At 40.4% G+C, this 15,995-nt stretch overlaps 1 protein-coding gene across 5 annotated transcripts in view; it reads left to right on the forward strand.

Moving 5' to 3' along the window:
* Positions 1-308: 308 nt before the first annotated feature.
* Positions 309-15,995, forward strand: part of ppp3cca (protein phosphatase 3, catalytic subunit, gamma isozyme, a) — a 33,598-nt gene continuing 17,911 nt past the window's right edge. The window contains exons 1-4 of one of the 5 annotated variants that reach the window (XM_053229018.1): positions 309-656; positions 7,306-7,503; positions 9,188-9,312; positions 14,837-14,948. In XM_053229018.1, the coding sequence (XP_053084993.1) occupies positions 7,338-7,503; positions 9,188-9,312; positions 14,837-14,948 (403 nt within the window). In that variant the 5' untranslated portion in view covers positions 309-656; positions 7,306-7,337. Of the gene's footprint in view, positions 1,297-7,305; positions 7,504-9,187; positions 9,313-14,836; positions 14,949-15,995 lie in introns of all 5 variants that reach the window. The other 4 variants (XM_053229016.1, XM_053229017.1, XM_026940244.3 and 1 more) reach the window with 4 other exon arrangements.

The following is a 15,995-nucleotide window of genomic DNA, read 5'->3' on the forward strand; positions in this document are numbered from 1 at the left end:
TGATACTATTAAGAGGTAAACTTACTTTCATGTACATATTGTACTCTTTAGGCTATTAATAACATATTGTTACAGAAATAATACAGATTAAAAGTGCTAGCCTATAAAAGCTAACTATACATGTATATGAAATGTCAGGAAATGATATTGCACGCTTTTATAAATAAAAAGCTTTCGTGCTTTTTTTCCAGAAAACAAAATATAACTTATGAAAAAAAATATCAGAATTTTTTTTTTTTTTAAACAGAGAATCCCTTCTGCTAGTGCCTTACCTCAGGATTGTCTGTGGCTGAGGTAAAAAACACAGAACAAAACAAAACAAAAAGGTTCACTTTAGCAAATAAAGTCCACTAGGTAGGGCGTATGAGGCTGCTAGGTTACGTTCTAAGTAGTGCACTTGTGTAGTGAGTAAGAAGCCGTTTGGAACGCGAACGCGGGGCCTGTATTAGCGCTGGGCTAGCTGGCGTGAACGTTGGCGCGTCACGGCGACGTCATGACGTCGGGAGCTCCGACTCCGCCATGTTGTAGGAAATCTCAGCGATAAGCGTCTTTAATCTGAGGGGAGCTGGGAGGGACGAGGCAGAGCTATAGGCACACGGTCAGCGCCGAGTGGGAGGAGGGTATCTCCGGACCTGCTGTTTATTGACCCTCAACGTGTACGTGTGAGAAACATTAAACCGGCGCTGGGAGAAGGAGAGAGAGAGAGAGAGAGAGAGAGAGAGAGAGAGAGAGAGGGGAGTTTCTGCGCGAGTTTGACATTCTGACTGGGGAAAAAAAAAGTGGAAAATCGGATTAACGTGCAAGACCGCGTACCGAGCCTAATCATCTTGTTGCTTATTGTCCGCAGAGAGCTGGAGCTGGAGTTTAACCTAAAATAACGCTGTTGTCTTGCAAAGTGCATTAATGACATCTGGGGTAAAGACCCGGCTTCCAGTGACACTAGTTTTCCCGCGAAAAAACAACTCGTTACTATAGCAATCAGACTGCTAATTAATCTGTGGACTAATTACAATGCTCCTGTCACGTGTCTTCTGGACTTGGTCGCTTTGCTGACTGCATATCCATTTTTTTTTTTATCAACACTTTGTTGTTTTTTTTTTTTTTGGACAATTGAAGCAAAGGGAACAGCTGGATATCAGAGCTCTCACTTCACTTCAGTTCGTGGGAAAATTAATTAGCATAATTACCTAAATCTCAAGAAAATACAGGAAAAATACAAATACAAGGTGATCAAAGAGAAGATGTCGACCAAAGAACCCAAAGAAAAACAGTCGACCACTGAACGTATCATTAAAAGTAAGTTTATTTGCCTCAAGCCAAAGTTACAATGAAAATTGGAAATTCTCGGTTTAACCTTTTGGCTTGTAGGTTGAACTAGCTATACCAAACACTTTGGATAAAACTTGTGTAGCTGCACAAAAATGTATAGTTATAAATCCTTTCCTGATACCAAAAAAACCTGGTTGATCAACCCTGAGATGCTCAAAGGATTCATGTTCGCTTTTAAAATGTCACTCTCTGTCAATCCTTGTCATCTGTCCATTTGTTTTCGAGTTGCTTCTGTTTTCATTTTTGTTGTTGCAAGTCGTTTTGTTTTGAAACATTTTTCTACAGTATCACCTGTACCTTGACTTTCACCTCTGTGCCTCTATATCCATCATAATGATGTTGAGTAAAAGTACCATGTTGCCATTAGTAGCTTGATGATCACCACCTGCCTCTGAAACCTCCATCGGGTTGTTGGTTTGGTTTTTTTTGCACGGTGCAGTTCTGTGCTTGCAGACGTTGCCAGAATTCATAACCTCGATTTTGGTTTGGGCCTGGTTGTGAATGTTCTTGACTCAGAATCTCCGGAGCAAATATAGGAAACTAGACTGTCTGTGCTTCCTCTCTGTCAAGTCAGAAATCTCGGCGCCTTGGAGAAAGAGGCAAGCTGAATTTAAAATTAACCACCAGAATATCTTGTGTGGATGTCCACCATATCTCACTTTGCCCCAGACCAGTCGTGTTGTTTTTGGGATCTTGGTTTTATCCTGAGCTCTGGTCTGGTTACTGTCTATCTGGAGCTTTGCATGTTCTCCCCGTATCATATGGGTTTCCTGTAGGTCCTCCAGTTTCCTCCCACCTCTTTAAAAACGGTTGGTAGGTGGATTGGCTTTGCTAAATTGCCCCTGGGTGTGAATGTATAAGTGCATGGTGCCCTGAGATGTACTTCCATCATATTCAGAGGTATTCCTGAATAGGATGCAAGGGATAGGCTGTAGATCTACTGCAACCCTGATAAAGCAGTTCCTTAAGATGAATGAATGAATGTTACCTAAATAGCCTAATACACAGATTCTTGTTGACTCGATCTACACATATACAGATATTTTTGAAAAGCAGTTTTTTTCCTCTGCCCCTCAATACACAGCCTGGGGTGACATCCTTATGTGAGCATGAGCAAATCCTTTTTGAGTTTTTTGTGTGGATAGAGATTTTTGAAAACACTGTTAGACTGGACGGGAATTATTAAAAAAACAAACAAAAAAAAAAAAAAACTGGCGGGGTGAAAACTATGTTTTCAAAAATAGCCGTATCTGTACATCCTGTGTGAATGGTAAGTCTTTCTGCCTGGTCTGGTCCCACGTGGTAGATACCAGCTCTCTGATTCACTGGGACACTCGGACCTCATTAATTCTGGCAGCCTGTGTTGGATAAGTCCAGCTGGCTCCCAGGAGACCCGTTCTCTGTGCTCTCCTGGCTTTCTGGAAGATTTCACCCTCGGCTTTGTGCTGGTGCTTTGAGAATGAGGGGCTGAGTCTTTCAATTACTGAGAGAGTAGAGAGAGGCAAGGAAAGGCGAGCCGAGAGGCAAATTTCGTTGCAGATTTGGAAAATCGGCCAAAGGAGCCAGGAGTTTGGAACAGTGGGTACTCGCAGGAAAGAAACAAGAGAGGAATTTATTACTGGTGCTGCCCAAGCCAGAACCACTCACTCCAAATCTAGCATTCTTGGCTCTTAGTTATCAGATGTCTCTAAAGGCCTTGATAAGCTCCATGGATGTTAGATTAGTGATGGACCTTAATTCTGCAGCTCATTTTAGCTTTCTGGAAAGCTTTATTTGTCAGATTTTTTTGTTTTCACATACATCTGCTCTCTGTGGCTAATCAAATATTCAGTATATTCAGTATAAACAGTATATGCTTTAATTACCAGGTGAAATTATGCACTTTGTATTTCACACATAACCTGAGACCCCCTTAAGTGTGGTGCTGTTCTTTTCGTTTCCAAGTGTTTCACCCACTTAGTCTCTACATTCACTCTGTGTTGTGCTGGTGGGATGGATTTAATAGCTTTATTATAATTTTTTTTAACAGGTGTGGTCAATCAAGACTTCATGGGTCTGTCTTAACAGATGGATTTCCCTTTTGTTTAATTCATAAATAGTCTGTGTTGTGGTACGGCATGCCAATGTTCAGTTTGCCCTTTGGTTTTAAAAATCGTCCTTGTTTCCACGGTTGAAAAAAGCTCGAAAACTTGGCCGACAGCTGAACTCGTTGCAGTGCGCCAGACAACGATAGAGTGCTGCTGAAAGAGTCCACTGTCACCCAACCACAGGTGTTTGGACTAATAACAGACCACAGTTAAATCCAGGTGCCTATTTGCCTTTTAAATATCCAAAATTCAGACTTGTTCTCTCAGCACATTGCCAGAACTGGATCTGTGTAGTGTATATAAACTGTATATGCTGGCAAGACAAAGCCACTTCTGTTCATGCAGAACCATCTGCTTTATACAGCTCTCAAACACTCCAGGGTTAGTGAATGTGTGCTAGTACTTGGAGGCTTGAGAGTCTCCTAATGCATATTCATTTCTAGACTTGTTCTGCCAGCCCTAGCCTAGCCCTGCATCTATTCTTGTGAACCTCAGGGTGAGGATCCTGTTCGCAGCGATGTGAGACCTTAAAATAAACACACTGAACCTGGAATCCCCAGCTAATAGAGGCTTTGCCTAATCTCTACTTAGAGCCGGTACCCAGCTTAGAGTCCCTTTTCCCAGCCTGCTTTGTGGACCCAGGAGTGCTTACTGTTTATTTTTTCTCTCCCAGTGGCCAAAGCACAGTCCATGGAAGGGCGATGAAGTTGAGGAGGTGTGTCGTGGGTAACTCTTATTTAGCCCACTTCCTGTCCGTTATGTATAGAATGGATAGACCATAGTATGCACGATAAATGGAATAAAGCTACATACGCTGACTATAATGGTCATCTCTGTGTCCGTGCCCTTAGAGCTGCACTTGGACGACTTGTTAAGCTGTGGGTATTTAGGGAGCTTGTGACTATGCAAGTGGATACACTTCCTGTTTTCCAGAGTAGATTTGTTGTGGCTGACTGTGGGTCAGTTATTGATACTTGATGTTAAATAAACATTTATGGAAGAAGTCTCCAGTGTCAGTGCTTCGTAACAGAGGTGAAGCTGTAACTTAAAGTTCTCAGACATGGGAAAGCCTTCAGGACAGAGCAGTTTGCATTGCGTGGTTTATCTGTTACAAACAGGGTTTTTTTTTTTGTGAGGGGAAGTCTGTTTATAGTTGCTGTAACATAAGTGATAACAGAAGCTAACTTGTTCCATGGACATTCCACAACATTAAGCGTGACTATAAATGAATAAAAAAATGAGAAATATGAATATGCATCATTCATTTAATAAATAAAAAAATTTAGTTGTTGGCAAGTCACTGTGATATAAGAGGAATAAAACACGTCCGGACGTGTTGTTGTAGGAAAGTAATCAACTTTGTCATTTATTATTTTCCTATAACAGCAAGAGACAGGAATGTTGTGGTATATTCCTGTTGTTATATCATACAACACATATATGTTTATAGACATTTTTCCTAATTTCAAGTGTCTTATTCTATAGGTGTGTAATTTCACTAATTGTAGCAGCTTGTTTCTAGAAGATAGAAGCAAGTTTCTATTAGATAAATTTGTCTGTATTCAACATATTGTTACTTGCTTGTATCTTGCCTCTTTGCAGTGAAGACACACGCTAACTGAACAGGCCCGCACTGATTTACGTTGCCTTTTTCCACCCTTCTTTGGGTTTGATCTTTCCTCAAACAGGCTTGTGTCAGATAACAAAGTCTGGTGATAAACAGTTGTGAAACGTGCATTGTTTCCATAGTTAGTCACAGAAACAATACTTCATAAAAACAGCTGTAGAGAATTAAGATTTGGGTTGAACTAAAGACCTGAAGTGATCCTGTCATGAAACATTGACTTCAGTGATTAATTAGCTGATAAGTGAGTGCTAGAGAGCTGCATGACTTTGGTTCCAGTCCAACAGTTTTGGGATGCAGTGGCATTTAGAGGCTGACCCTAGCCTGAGGTCGTGCCCTTGGTTCCAGATTCTGGAAACAAATTTACACTTTGGGTAGTTACTGGCAAAATTTACAAGCAAATGCTTTGGCCTTCACCAGTGTTTGGGAGGCTGATTTTTAAAAAATAAAAAACATTTCTCCTGTTCTTGGGAAGTTCCTATTTTATTTTAGAGCCAACTCTGCACCTGGACATGATCTTATTTGAAAAAGCAAGTAAAATATACAGATATTCAGATGCCCTTGAAGACTGTGGACAGAATGAAAGGTCTGAGAGAGGACAATCTCCAGAAACGGGGCTTTACACCATAGGCGCTCGTATGAACTCTTTCCATATATATATAAGGAATAAAACTCATGGGGGCATGCTGTTATAGGGTAATAATCAGTGACAGGAGGCAGAGTTACTGTTACCACTCTGAAACTGCCTTATTCCTCTTCTACCAAAGCAATCTGCAAATCATTACGTTGTTGGTTTATTAAAGAGCGAGTCATAATTTTTGCCTATTTATAGTTTCATTTGGTTTTGTGGAACGTCCACAAAACACGTTTGTCCCTGTGATTTTGTTGCATTATAACAGCTATAAACAGCTGCTCTTGTCATGATAGTGAGGAACTGCAAAGCGTAAACTCCTCTGTCCTGAAGACTTTCCTATGGTGGAAAACTTACAGCTTTACCTCTGTCTGTTACAAAATGCTGACACTCCTTCCGGAAATGTTAAATAAACATCTCCTTACAGAAAAAATCTAGCATATCAGTTAGCATATGAGTGGAGAGTCTATTATGTGTGAGCTCATATAGCAGACCAGTCAGATTTGGTGTGGAACACAGAGCCTGTTGTCTAAAGTATGGATCTTCCTCCCTCCACACATCCACAGCCCACTGATCGACTGATTCACCAGATTGATTTTGCCTTGATGGAGTTAGGTAGGCCTGGGGAGTCTGACAGCGTTCAGGCAGTTTCGTGCGCTGCCACGACTTTCCCTGTAATTTCCATCACGCTCCTGGAGACAGCTGACAGAACGAGAGAAGAGCTGTCAAGTGGTCGGCTCCCCTGCGACTCTTGGCGTCACGAAGCAGATGAGGACTCCCTACGAATGCCAGCTGCTGCTGAAAGTCATTGAAAGCGAGTCCATAACTCTGGGACTCATTATCAAAACCTTCAAGTAATCGAGGTGGTTTCACCTACTTAAAATGAGAATTACAGTGATGGCTGGAACATTCCACAGGTCTCGGATCAAGATTCCCTTGTGATAAAATATATTCAGGAATGTTTGCAGGCCTGATTGTACTGTTTGATCATCCAGTTTATTACCAAATGAATCTTGAGCTTTGTTTCTGCATGTTGACCTTTTAGGACGTTCTCTATTGGATTTTGATGGACCTTAGGGTGCAGTTCCGATGAGAGATTAGCAAATAGTGTCTCCAAAACTTCAGCAATTAATATGCATAGGACATCATAATGGAGATTATACCACATTAATTTTCTATAACAGTCCGATCTAGAAGGTAGATCATAGTAAGTCAAATGACAAGTGTATATCAAAATGCTCGTTATAGCATTATTGATTTTATAGTAGAAACATACGCAGGGACTTGTGGGGCTGATGCTACACATAATTGGATTAAAAAAATGTGTGTAATTGTTGATATGGTGTATAAGTTTTCGGTAACGAAATGATGATTAACTTCCGGAGAGAGAAAAAAAAAGAGAGGCTTGTTAGTTACCTTTACACTTTCATTTTTTTCTGCCATTTATACACCAAAAAATACAAAGAATAGCACATTTCATGTGAGCTAACATCTGACAACAACTCTTATGTATTGCTGTGTAATGAAAAATAGGTAAATGTACATGTGCAGTAAAGCCTTTCCCCCGCTCATCCCCTCATCCCCAACTTTTCTGTACGTATAAAGCAATATTTATTCTCTGTGCCCCACTGTAGCCGTGCCCCTTCCGCCTCACCAGCGGCTCACCATGAAGGAGCTGTTCGTGAACGGCAAGCCCAACACCGAGCTGCTGAAGAGCCACTTGGTGAAGGAGGGCCGCGTGGAGGAAGAAGTCGCCCTGCGCATCATCAACGAGGGCGCCAGCATCCTGCGCCAGGAGAAGTGCATGCTCGAGGTGGAGGCGCCCATCACCGGTGAGAAAGTTGTGAACTTTGGAAACATTGCAGATTAGAGTTGAATTAGAAATGAAAAGAATATCATCACAAGTTCTGATAGTACCTGTACTCCTGTAGGGAGCTGCTGCAGGGTGATTAAAGATCTCTGGTGCATTTTGAGCACATAAGGTGCGAGTTGGAAACGTTTCAGGAAAACACCAAGTGATCTTTTTTCACCTTCCAACCAAGCAGGTCGCAAGTTGGCAGGAAAGTGAGAAAAACTAACACGGATGACAAAGTGCTGGGGAAACAATTGGTCTTGTTATTAAAGAGATTTATGAATGGAGTGTCGAATGGAAAATATTTTGTTGCCAATATTTCAATGTAGAAATATAACTAAAAATAGTGTATATTTTTTGGGACATTCACTGGTACGTGATGCGTGTATGCAGCCATGGTGAAAGTGAGACATCAGGTCACACAAAAACCTTACAATTTCTCTTGATTTTGTGCTTCTAAAGCTACAGCGAAGGATTTCTCTGCAAAAACATCCATAAATACTCGTTCCTAGAAGTAAGCCATGATTACAATGCTTAGATCTCCGAATTACAAGATTGTGTGTTTTTTTTTGTTTTTTTTTTTGCTGTTACTTGACAACTAGGATATAGGCAAATATAAAATATTTTAATATTATTGACATCAGACTAAGATCTGTGTTTCACTTATTTCATTTATATAGCACCTTTGTCAAACCCATGATACCTTTTTATTGTAAATATTACTTTTTTTATTACTGAATTACAAAGTGATACAGGATGTTAACATGTACTAAGGGTGTGCTTAAATTCAATGCATGCGCACAGGAATGCGATGAAGCCCTCAGCAATCCGTCAAACCCGAGAGACGACACACTTTCTGACATTTCACTCAGTGTCTCCCAGAAAAGCTGACAGCTCTGAAATCTCCTAAAAGAAATATTGAGATGTGGATATTTATAACACCCAGCAGATTTCATACAATTCCATAATACACATTTTTCCCCCCACGATATACTGATATTTCTTACTGAAGTGACACACTGGAATGTGAGACACTTCAGATGTGATCGCCTCCAGTACCTTTTTGTTGCTAAGTGACGGCAGCCTCGTCAGTATAGCCCTGATGTAAGAAGGTGTGCGGAGGTGTGAGTCTTCACCGATTCTTTTCTACACACACTTCTGTTTTTAATGCGAGCTTCAATTGACCTGTCTCAGAGGAGGCTGTTATTTTTTTTATATATATATATATATATATATATATATATATATATATATATATATATATATTTTTTTTTTAAATCATATTCACATTGATCTGTGCAGATCTGGTAGTCATGCTGCAAAAAAAAAAAGGATGTATTATCCACAATTGTTCAAAAATAAGGGATAAGAAATCAATTTGCTTGAACTGCGTGTGTACTAAGAAATAAGATAAGTATTCTAATCCAAAACATATGTATATAAGCTGTTAAAATAAGATAATAATAAAAAAAAAAAAAGGTTAGTTTTTAACTACCTTTTATTAGAATTAATTTTACTGGTACATTACTTATATAGTATTTTAAATATAGCAATTTTTTAAAAACTAAATACATTTTATTAGGTGTATTATATATACTATAAAATCTATATAGGCAATCAATTTAACTTTATTTTTTTTTTTGTATGTGAATTTTTTTTTTTAGTGTGTGGTGATGTCCATGGGCAGTTCTTTGACCTCATGAAGCTTTTCGAGGTGGGAGGATCTCCAGACAACACGCGCTACCTGTTCCTCGGTGACTACGTTGACAGAGGTTACTTCAGCATTGAGGTGAGGGTGTGGATGCTAACGTGATTTCCTTCCACCGGTATTCGATGATCGTACTATTCCCTTAACCATGTGTATGTGACTACCGTATATATTGTAATCAACAATCGGTTAGCGAAAGTATGTCCTTTCTGGAATTTACTTTACTGTTCTGAATTACTAGCTATTTTTGTTGATGTATTTAAAAAAAACAAACAAACAAAAAAAAACCCAGCATTCCACATTGTAACCATAACAACGCACTTCTTACCAGTTCTAGCTACTATCAGCTAACTAAATTGCTCTCTAGATTAGGGTTATCATTATCAGATTGGTGAAACGCTAGTGTTGAGGATGTTGTTTGGTTTCGCTGTAGCTTTGCAGGCAGGAAATCAACAGAATTTGAGCTGCTTGTGCAACTTGACTGTACGCAGCCACAGTTAAAGTGGGACGCCACATCATGTACCAGTGAACGTCCCAGAAATGCACACGCTGTTATTTTTAGTTACGTTGCAACTTTGGACCATTTTCATAAATCACCTCATAGTTGCTTACTAACAAAACTGTCCCGTTCGCCTGCCCCCAACCCCCCCTCCCCCAACGTGTGACCTGATTGGTCAGGAGATTAAAAAAAGCTCTTGACATCACTCAGTGCTTTTCTGAAAAGTTTTTCAAATTTGGAAGTTGCACTTTGACCAAAAAGGGGCAACAGTTTTTAAAAAGCAGACACACTTTTTCTGCATTGCAGCTGCTTCCCGTAGGACTACAAATGAAAATTGTGCTGGCGTTTGAGGGGAAAAAAAACTAAACACCCAGTATGCAGCCTAAAAAAAAAAAAAATCTTTTTTGTCATAGACTGTGCGTGAGCTAGATACAGAAAATTGGTTCTCCGAGAGGAACTCTTAGGAACTGCTTATGATGTGAGGTAATACAACCTGAAAAAGCTTTACCAGGCGATAAAAGATTTTGTAGTATATTTATCATTTTTAAAAGACTGCTGGATGCATAAAATATTTTGGGCAAATTGGTTCCTGAAGTCTGGCTGTATATTCCCTCGTCTTTGTCTGGCTGATGGTACCATCTGCTTCTGCCCACCATCTGTTAAGGAGTAATCATTAAAGGCCAGCTTGGCTGTACCATATTAAAACCATACACAAACACACACTTGAGGGGTCAGCAGTTTCAGGCCATGAAGCGTTCAAGTATAAAATCCTGTATGTTCTGTATCCTGGATCCCTATAGAAAGCTCACTTGGAATATCATTTCATACCAGCTACAATCCAACAAAGCCAAACAATACGAACTGTATGTACAGGAGCAGGGTTAAAAAAATAAATGCTAGCTCTCGTCAAATGTCCGCTGATGACCTGTATGTGGACTGTGATGGTTTTGGTTTTAATGACGTCACTGCTCCAAATGTCAAACGTGAATGTAGGTAAAGATCGTGGCCTGTGATCGCGTCAGTGGGACGCGCACACACACTTTAGACCAAGTTCTGGCTAGCATCTTTTTTATGTTATATACATAAAGGTGTTAGTAGTTTATTTAAAAACCATTATATGGGATAACCGTATAATGTGCCAGCATTAGGGCACTAACTCTCCTTTATTATGGTAAATGACTTTTCAGTAAGTTGAGTTTAAAAATATGTAAGAAATACCAAAAAAAAACAAACCTGTCTCCAGCATTTTAATCAACTAACTCATTTTTTTGAAAATCGGTTAAACTGGTGGCTTCCAAGACCAAATCCCAAAGATTTTGAGTCATAAGAAAGGTATTTTGTGACCAATTTGTCCTTTAGGAACTAAAGTGATTCCTTAAATGTTCCTAAAAGAGCAAAAGAGTTTGCAAAAGTGTATCAGTCTACACAACTTTTAATTCCACCAAAAGAGAAACTGAAGAACCTTTAGAGAAGGTATAGATGCTATAATCTTTTTAAAGCCATTTTTGATATTGATTGATGGTTCTGTTAGATATAAGTAGGGCATCATTTTAGCAACCTCCAACATCTGTTCTCTTGGGCGCATAGCACCTCACCAAGGCAAGGAGCGATTCAAGCACTCAAAAATACTGTAGCACAATCAGTGTGGACAAAATGGCTGTAGTTCACCAAGCCTAGTTTTCTAAAGAGATCACAATTTGGGGAAAAATGTCCTGGAACTACACTGAAAAATCGACCTTATTTATAAAATGGATTTGTGGGGAGTTCATTATAATTTGGAAACCAATTCAGGCGTGAAGAACTTGTCTGAAGTGTACACCTGCACGAGATTAGTTCAGTATTGGACACACAGTATTGGGCCAAACATCATTTATGATGCTTGATATGAACAGATTTATTCATGATTCATTCATAGGAGCATTTGCCCAAGAAATTTGGCGTTTCTGTAAGTTTGGAAAAATGTTCATATCCTACTCATGATACTGAGTGTGTGTAAATTTACATATAAGAAGACTGACTAATGTAAACCTAGATTGATTGGCTTTAATCATATACACTATATGGCCAAAAGTATGTGGCCACCTGCCCATCACACCCACATGTGCTTGTTGAACATCTCATTCCAGATTTATTCCCCTGTGTTTGCTGTTATAATAAACTCCGCTCTTCTGCGAAGTCTTTCCACTAGATGTTGGAGCGTGGCTGTGGGGATTTGTGTTCATTCAGCTACATGAGCATTAGTGAGATCAGGCACTGAGGAGGTCTGGGGTTCAGTCGGTGTTCCAGTTCATCCCAAAAGTGTTCAGTGGAGTTGAGGTCAGGGCTCTGTGCTCTTTTTTTTATTTATTTTTTTTATTAGCGCCAGCACTAAGTGATCGATAAGTGACTGATCAGGCATGTCTCAATCTGCAGTGTGCTGTTTACATCCTAGAGTGAAGATGTTAGCCTTTTCAGGTGCTGTTACTCTGATAAATAATTTATACTTTTATTGGTGTGGATGTGAGTCAAAAATAACTTTTGAGAGAGTGTTTTTTTTTTTTTTGCTGTTTACTCATCATTTCATCTCTGGGAGCTTTGCCTTTTATGGAGTTTGGTGGGCATCACCAAATGCAAATCAGCTGTGCCGTGCAATTTACAGCTGGTAATTTAAAGGGTGACTGGTGTTCATTCATGACATTCACATTTCCTAAACTCAAAATATCTAAAAGATCTTTACTGAGGTTAAAGCATGATACCTTTCTGAGAGTTCATCAGAATACTGTGAAGAGCTGACGCGGTTTTTCCTGGAGGTTCCTGATCGCCACTGTGACCATGAACTTTCTCGCCCTGCACTTAAGTCTCTTGCCTTTCAGTCTTCTTTACACCCAGTGTAGTAAATGTGTGTGCGTTCCTGCTCCACGTAATTGCTTGATGGATGTTAATGGCTCAGAGGAGCAAATAGCGGTGAGGGAAAAAAAAAAAAAAAAAGATTTTCTCTCTCCTGTTTACTGAACGACACAGTTTATCCTCATTTTCCTTCTGTGCAGTGGTGGACACACCCACACACTCATTCCGAGCTCCAAGCCCCAGTTCCAGGAGTTCAGTCTCTACTTGGCTGACATGGGGTTTTGTTTTTCCTCCTACACTTGAGAGAGAGAGAGAGAGAGAGAGAGAGAGAGAATTTCTCCTCTCTTTCTCTATCTCACTTTCTCATTACCTTCCTCTCATTAAGAGAAGGGGGCAGGCTTATGGCCAACGTTACCTGCAATTTTCTGCTCATTCTTCTTCATGCGTAGGCTGAAGTAGCGACTCTCCATCCAGCCCACACACACCACACACACACCACACACACAGACACACACTTTCTCTCTCACTAGCCTTGTCGTCTATTATTTCAGATGGCATTTGAGTCTGCACCTGCCGTCCTTGGTTACCTCGGCAGCGCGTCCTTGCCGCTTTAAGTGCAGAGCAGGAAGATGCATGTTAATAGGATGACGAGAGGATGCTAAATAGGAGTCTAATGAGACTCACAGAGTGTGTATGTATATGTGTGTGTCGCTGCTGTCCTACAGAATAGCATCCCGCTGTCCCGCCTCTTCTCCAGAACCGCCTGCGTTGCCAGTATTTTGTCAGCAATCTGTGAAGCTTAGATGTGTAAATTAAGCAAAGTGCTCTCTTGGGATGGATCGTCATGTGGGTATTTTATAATTGCAATATTTCTTGCACACAATGACCATCTGGGTTATTTTAACCAGAAGATAATGGCCAATTGTTATAGACAAGGAATAGAATAATTGAACAGCAAGTGTGTAACAATGTTAAATTTTCATTTTCATGATTTTTTTTTTTTTTTTTGAAACGCACCACCCTCCTCCCCCTTTTTTGGAGGACAATAAAGGCTTTATTCTTATAAAATTACATATTTTGGACTATTAAAGGCACTGCAAAGAGAGGGAGTGAAGGGGGGGGGGAGGAAAGAAAAGAGAAAAGCTGGAAGAAAAAATACTCAGATACTCAGAGCTCTGAAAACAGTATTGGAAAATTGAAGTCAGTGCATCCGTAACTCGATCATGTACTCGCTCGACATTCTTAGCCTATATAGAGAACATAGATGCTAGCGGCCAAGTTTCCTATAATGCATTTCCTGTTGCGGTAGAGAGAGAGAAGGGTTAAATCTAGACACCTAGAGGGTCATCATTGGTGGCAAGTTCTTTGTCTATCTTGGGAAACCTTTGAAGGTTCAATGTAGAACCCTACAATCAAGGTTCTCCCTTTCAGAACAGACTTTTTTGGAAAGTGGAATCCCATTAAGAAGCTGGAACCATCCAAAGTACCCCAAGGAGCACCTTTTTCTAAGAGTGTAGGTAATTAAATGATTTTTGGAAATATATGAGGACAGATCTACCTTTTAAACGAATCTGACTTTTAAGAAAACGGTAGCAAGTTTGAATCCCGAAGATACCGCAGCCGTCCATGGCCTGGAGCCAAGAGAGCAAAACTGGCCAAGCTGTCTGGGTGGAAGGGGTATATTCTCTCTCTTCCCTGTCAATCACAGTAACACTAGGGAATTGTGGGTATCTGTGAGTTCATGTATGCAGAAGAGAGCAGATAGTGTTTTCCTCCGAGTGTGTTAAGCTGCCGTTTGTGAAAAGACGTGGTTGGTTGGCGTTACATGTCTCTGAGGAAGCACATGTTAGCCTTCACCATCCCCCGGTTGGTAGCTGCCATATGATAGAGGAGAGCTGGCTGGTGGGTGGGAAATGGCCAAGACACAATTGGGGAGAAAATAATGATTAAAAAAAATGAAGAAAATCCTATTTGTTGCTGGAAGCACACCTTCATGTTATGAACTTGAATAGGAAATGAATATTCACCTGTTGTTATATAACTCATTAGTGTCAACCTTGCCATAAATGCTACCCACTCGATGAAGTAGGCCAGCTTTCTCTGTGTTTTTACACCTGATGCTCTAATTGTAAATCTGGGCGAACAGGAAACATTGCAGATGGCACAGCAAGGCTGTTTGGATCTTCCTTCCCTCCATGTACTATTTCATCGATTCTGGGCCAAGCAGAATTCTGTCTATCTCTTTGCATATTCTCCGTCTCACTTGCTTTCTCTCTGCAGTGTGTGCTGTTCCTGTGGGCGCTGAAGATCAACCACCCGACCACACTCTTCCTGCTCCGAGGCAATCACGAGTGCCGGCATCTCACTGAGTACTTCACCTTCAAACAGGAGTGTGAGTGAGTGCACTACACACAAGTGCTGATGTGTGGTAATGCCACTGGAGGCGCTAGAGAGTCTACTCGTGCCGGTCACTTTAATAGGAACACCTGCACCCCCGAATGATCATGCAATGATGCAATCAGCCAATCGTGATGTGGCATAGACAGCGGCATGGCACAATTCGTTTAGGTCAATTTGTGCGTTCAGTTTCATTCTTGCCTGATGCATAACTTTAACCAAGGAAACCACAAGAAATATAATTTACAGAAGGGCTGTTCTCTCATTCCGGGAGCAGCTTTTGGCTGTGGAAACAAAAAAGGACTACATAAAGTCATGCAAATCAGTGAAGCAGGATTGCTGTGAACAGGAAGGGAAATGAGGATGGAGAAAAGAAGCCAGTCCTTTGTGTGTAAAAGCAGACGAATCCATCGTTCATCCACATCAGCAGCGTTTTTTTTTTTTTTTTTTTTTTTTTAGGCTCGACCCCTTTACATAATAAAAAGCCGTGCTCTCGGTGTGACCTTGTTGTGGGCGGATTTTAATAAAGCGGAAGCTTCTGAAAGCAAGAGCAGACACTACAGCAATAATAAGCTTAATAAAGCACTGAATGAGCGTTACACGTAACCGATAATGAGTACTAATTAGCCTCATCTAAGCCAAATTGAATAGCAACCCAGCGTTAGCTCCCGTATCTGTGCACCACTGCGTCGGTTCTGGTCGTTTGTGTGTTCCAGGAGCAGAGTCTGGTTCAGTCTTCATTCTCGGGATTACTTTTTACGATTATCGAAGCCCTATTTGGACAGTATTTAGCTCTTTTGTGCGACGGTTGCCGTGATATGGCCATATTATTACAACACTGCAATCATCAAACTGTGCTCTGTGTAAAGAATAAAACACTTGCGTGTGCTATTATAGAAAAAATAATCAATGACGGCGTGGCATGTTTAATCAGAGTCACACTGAGGTTGATTATTTTCCTAAAATAGCGTTTTATTCCTCTTATAAAACAGCAGTTTGCTCAGAGATTAAATTTTTTATGTATTAAAGGATGACACACTTT

The sequence above is a fragment of the Pangasianodon hypophthalmus genome, chromosome 24, assembly GCF_027358585.1.
Source record: "Pangasianodon hypophthalmus isolate fPanHyp1 chromosome 24, fPanHyp1.pri, whole genome shotgun sequence".
Classification (NCBI taxonomy): Eukaryota; Metazoa; Chordata; class Actinopteri; order Siluriformes; family Pangasiidae; genus Pangasianodon; species Pangasianodon hypophthalmus.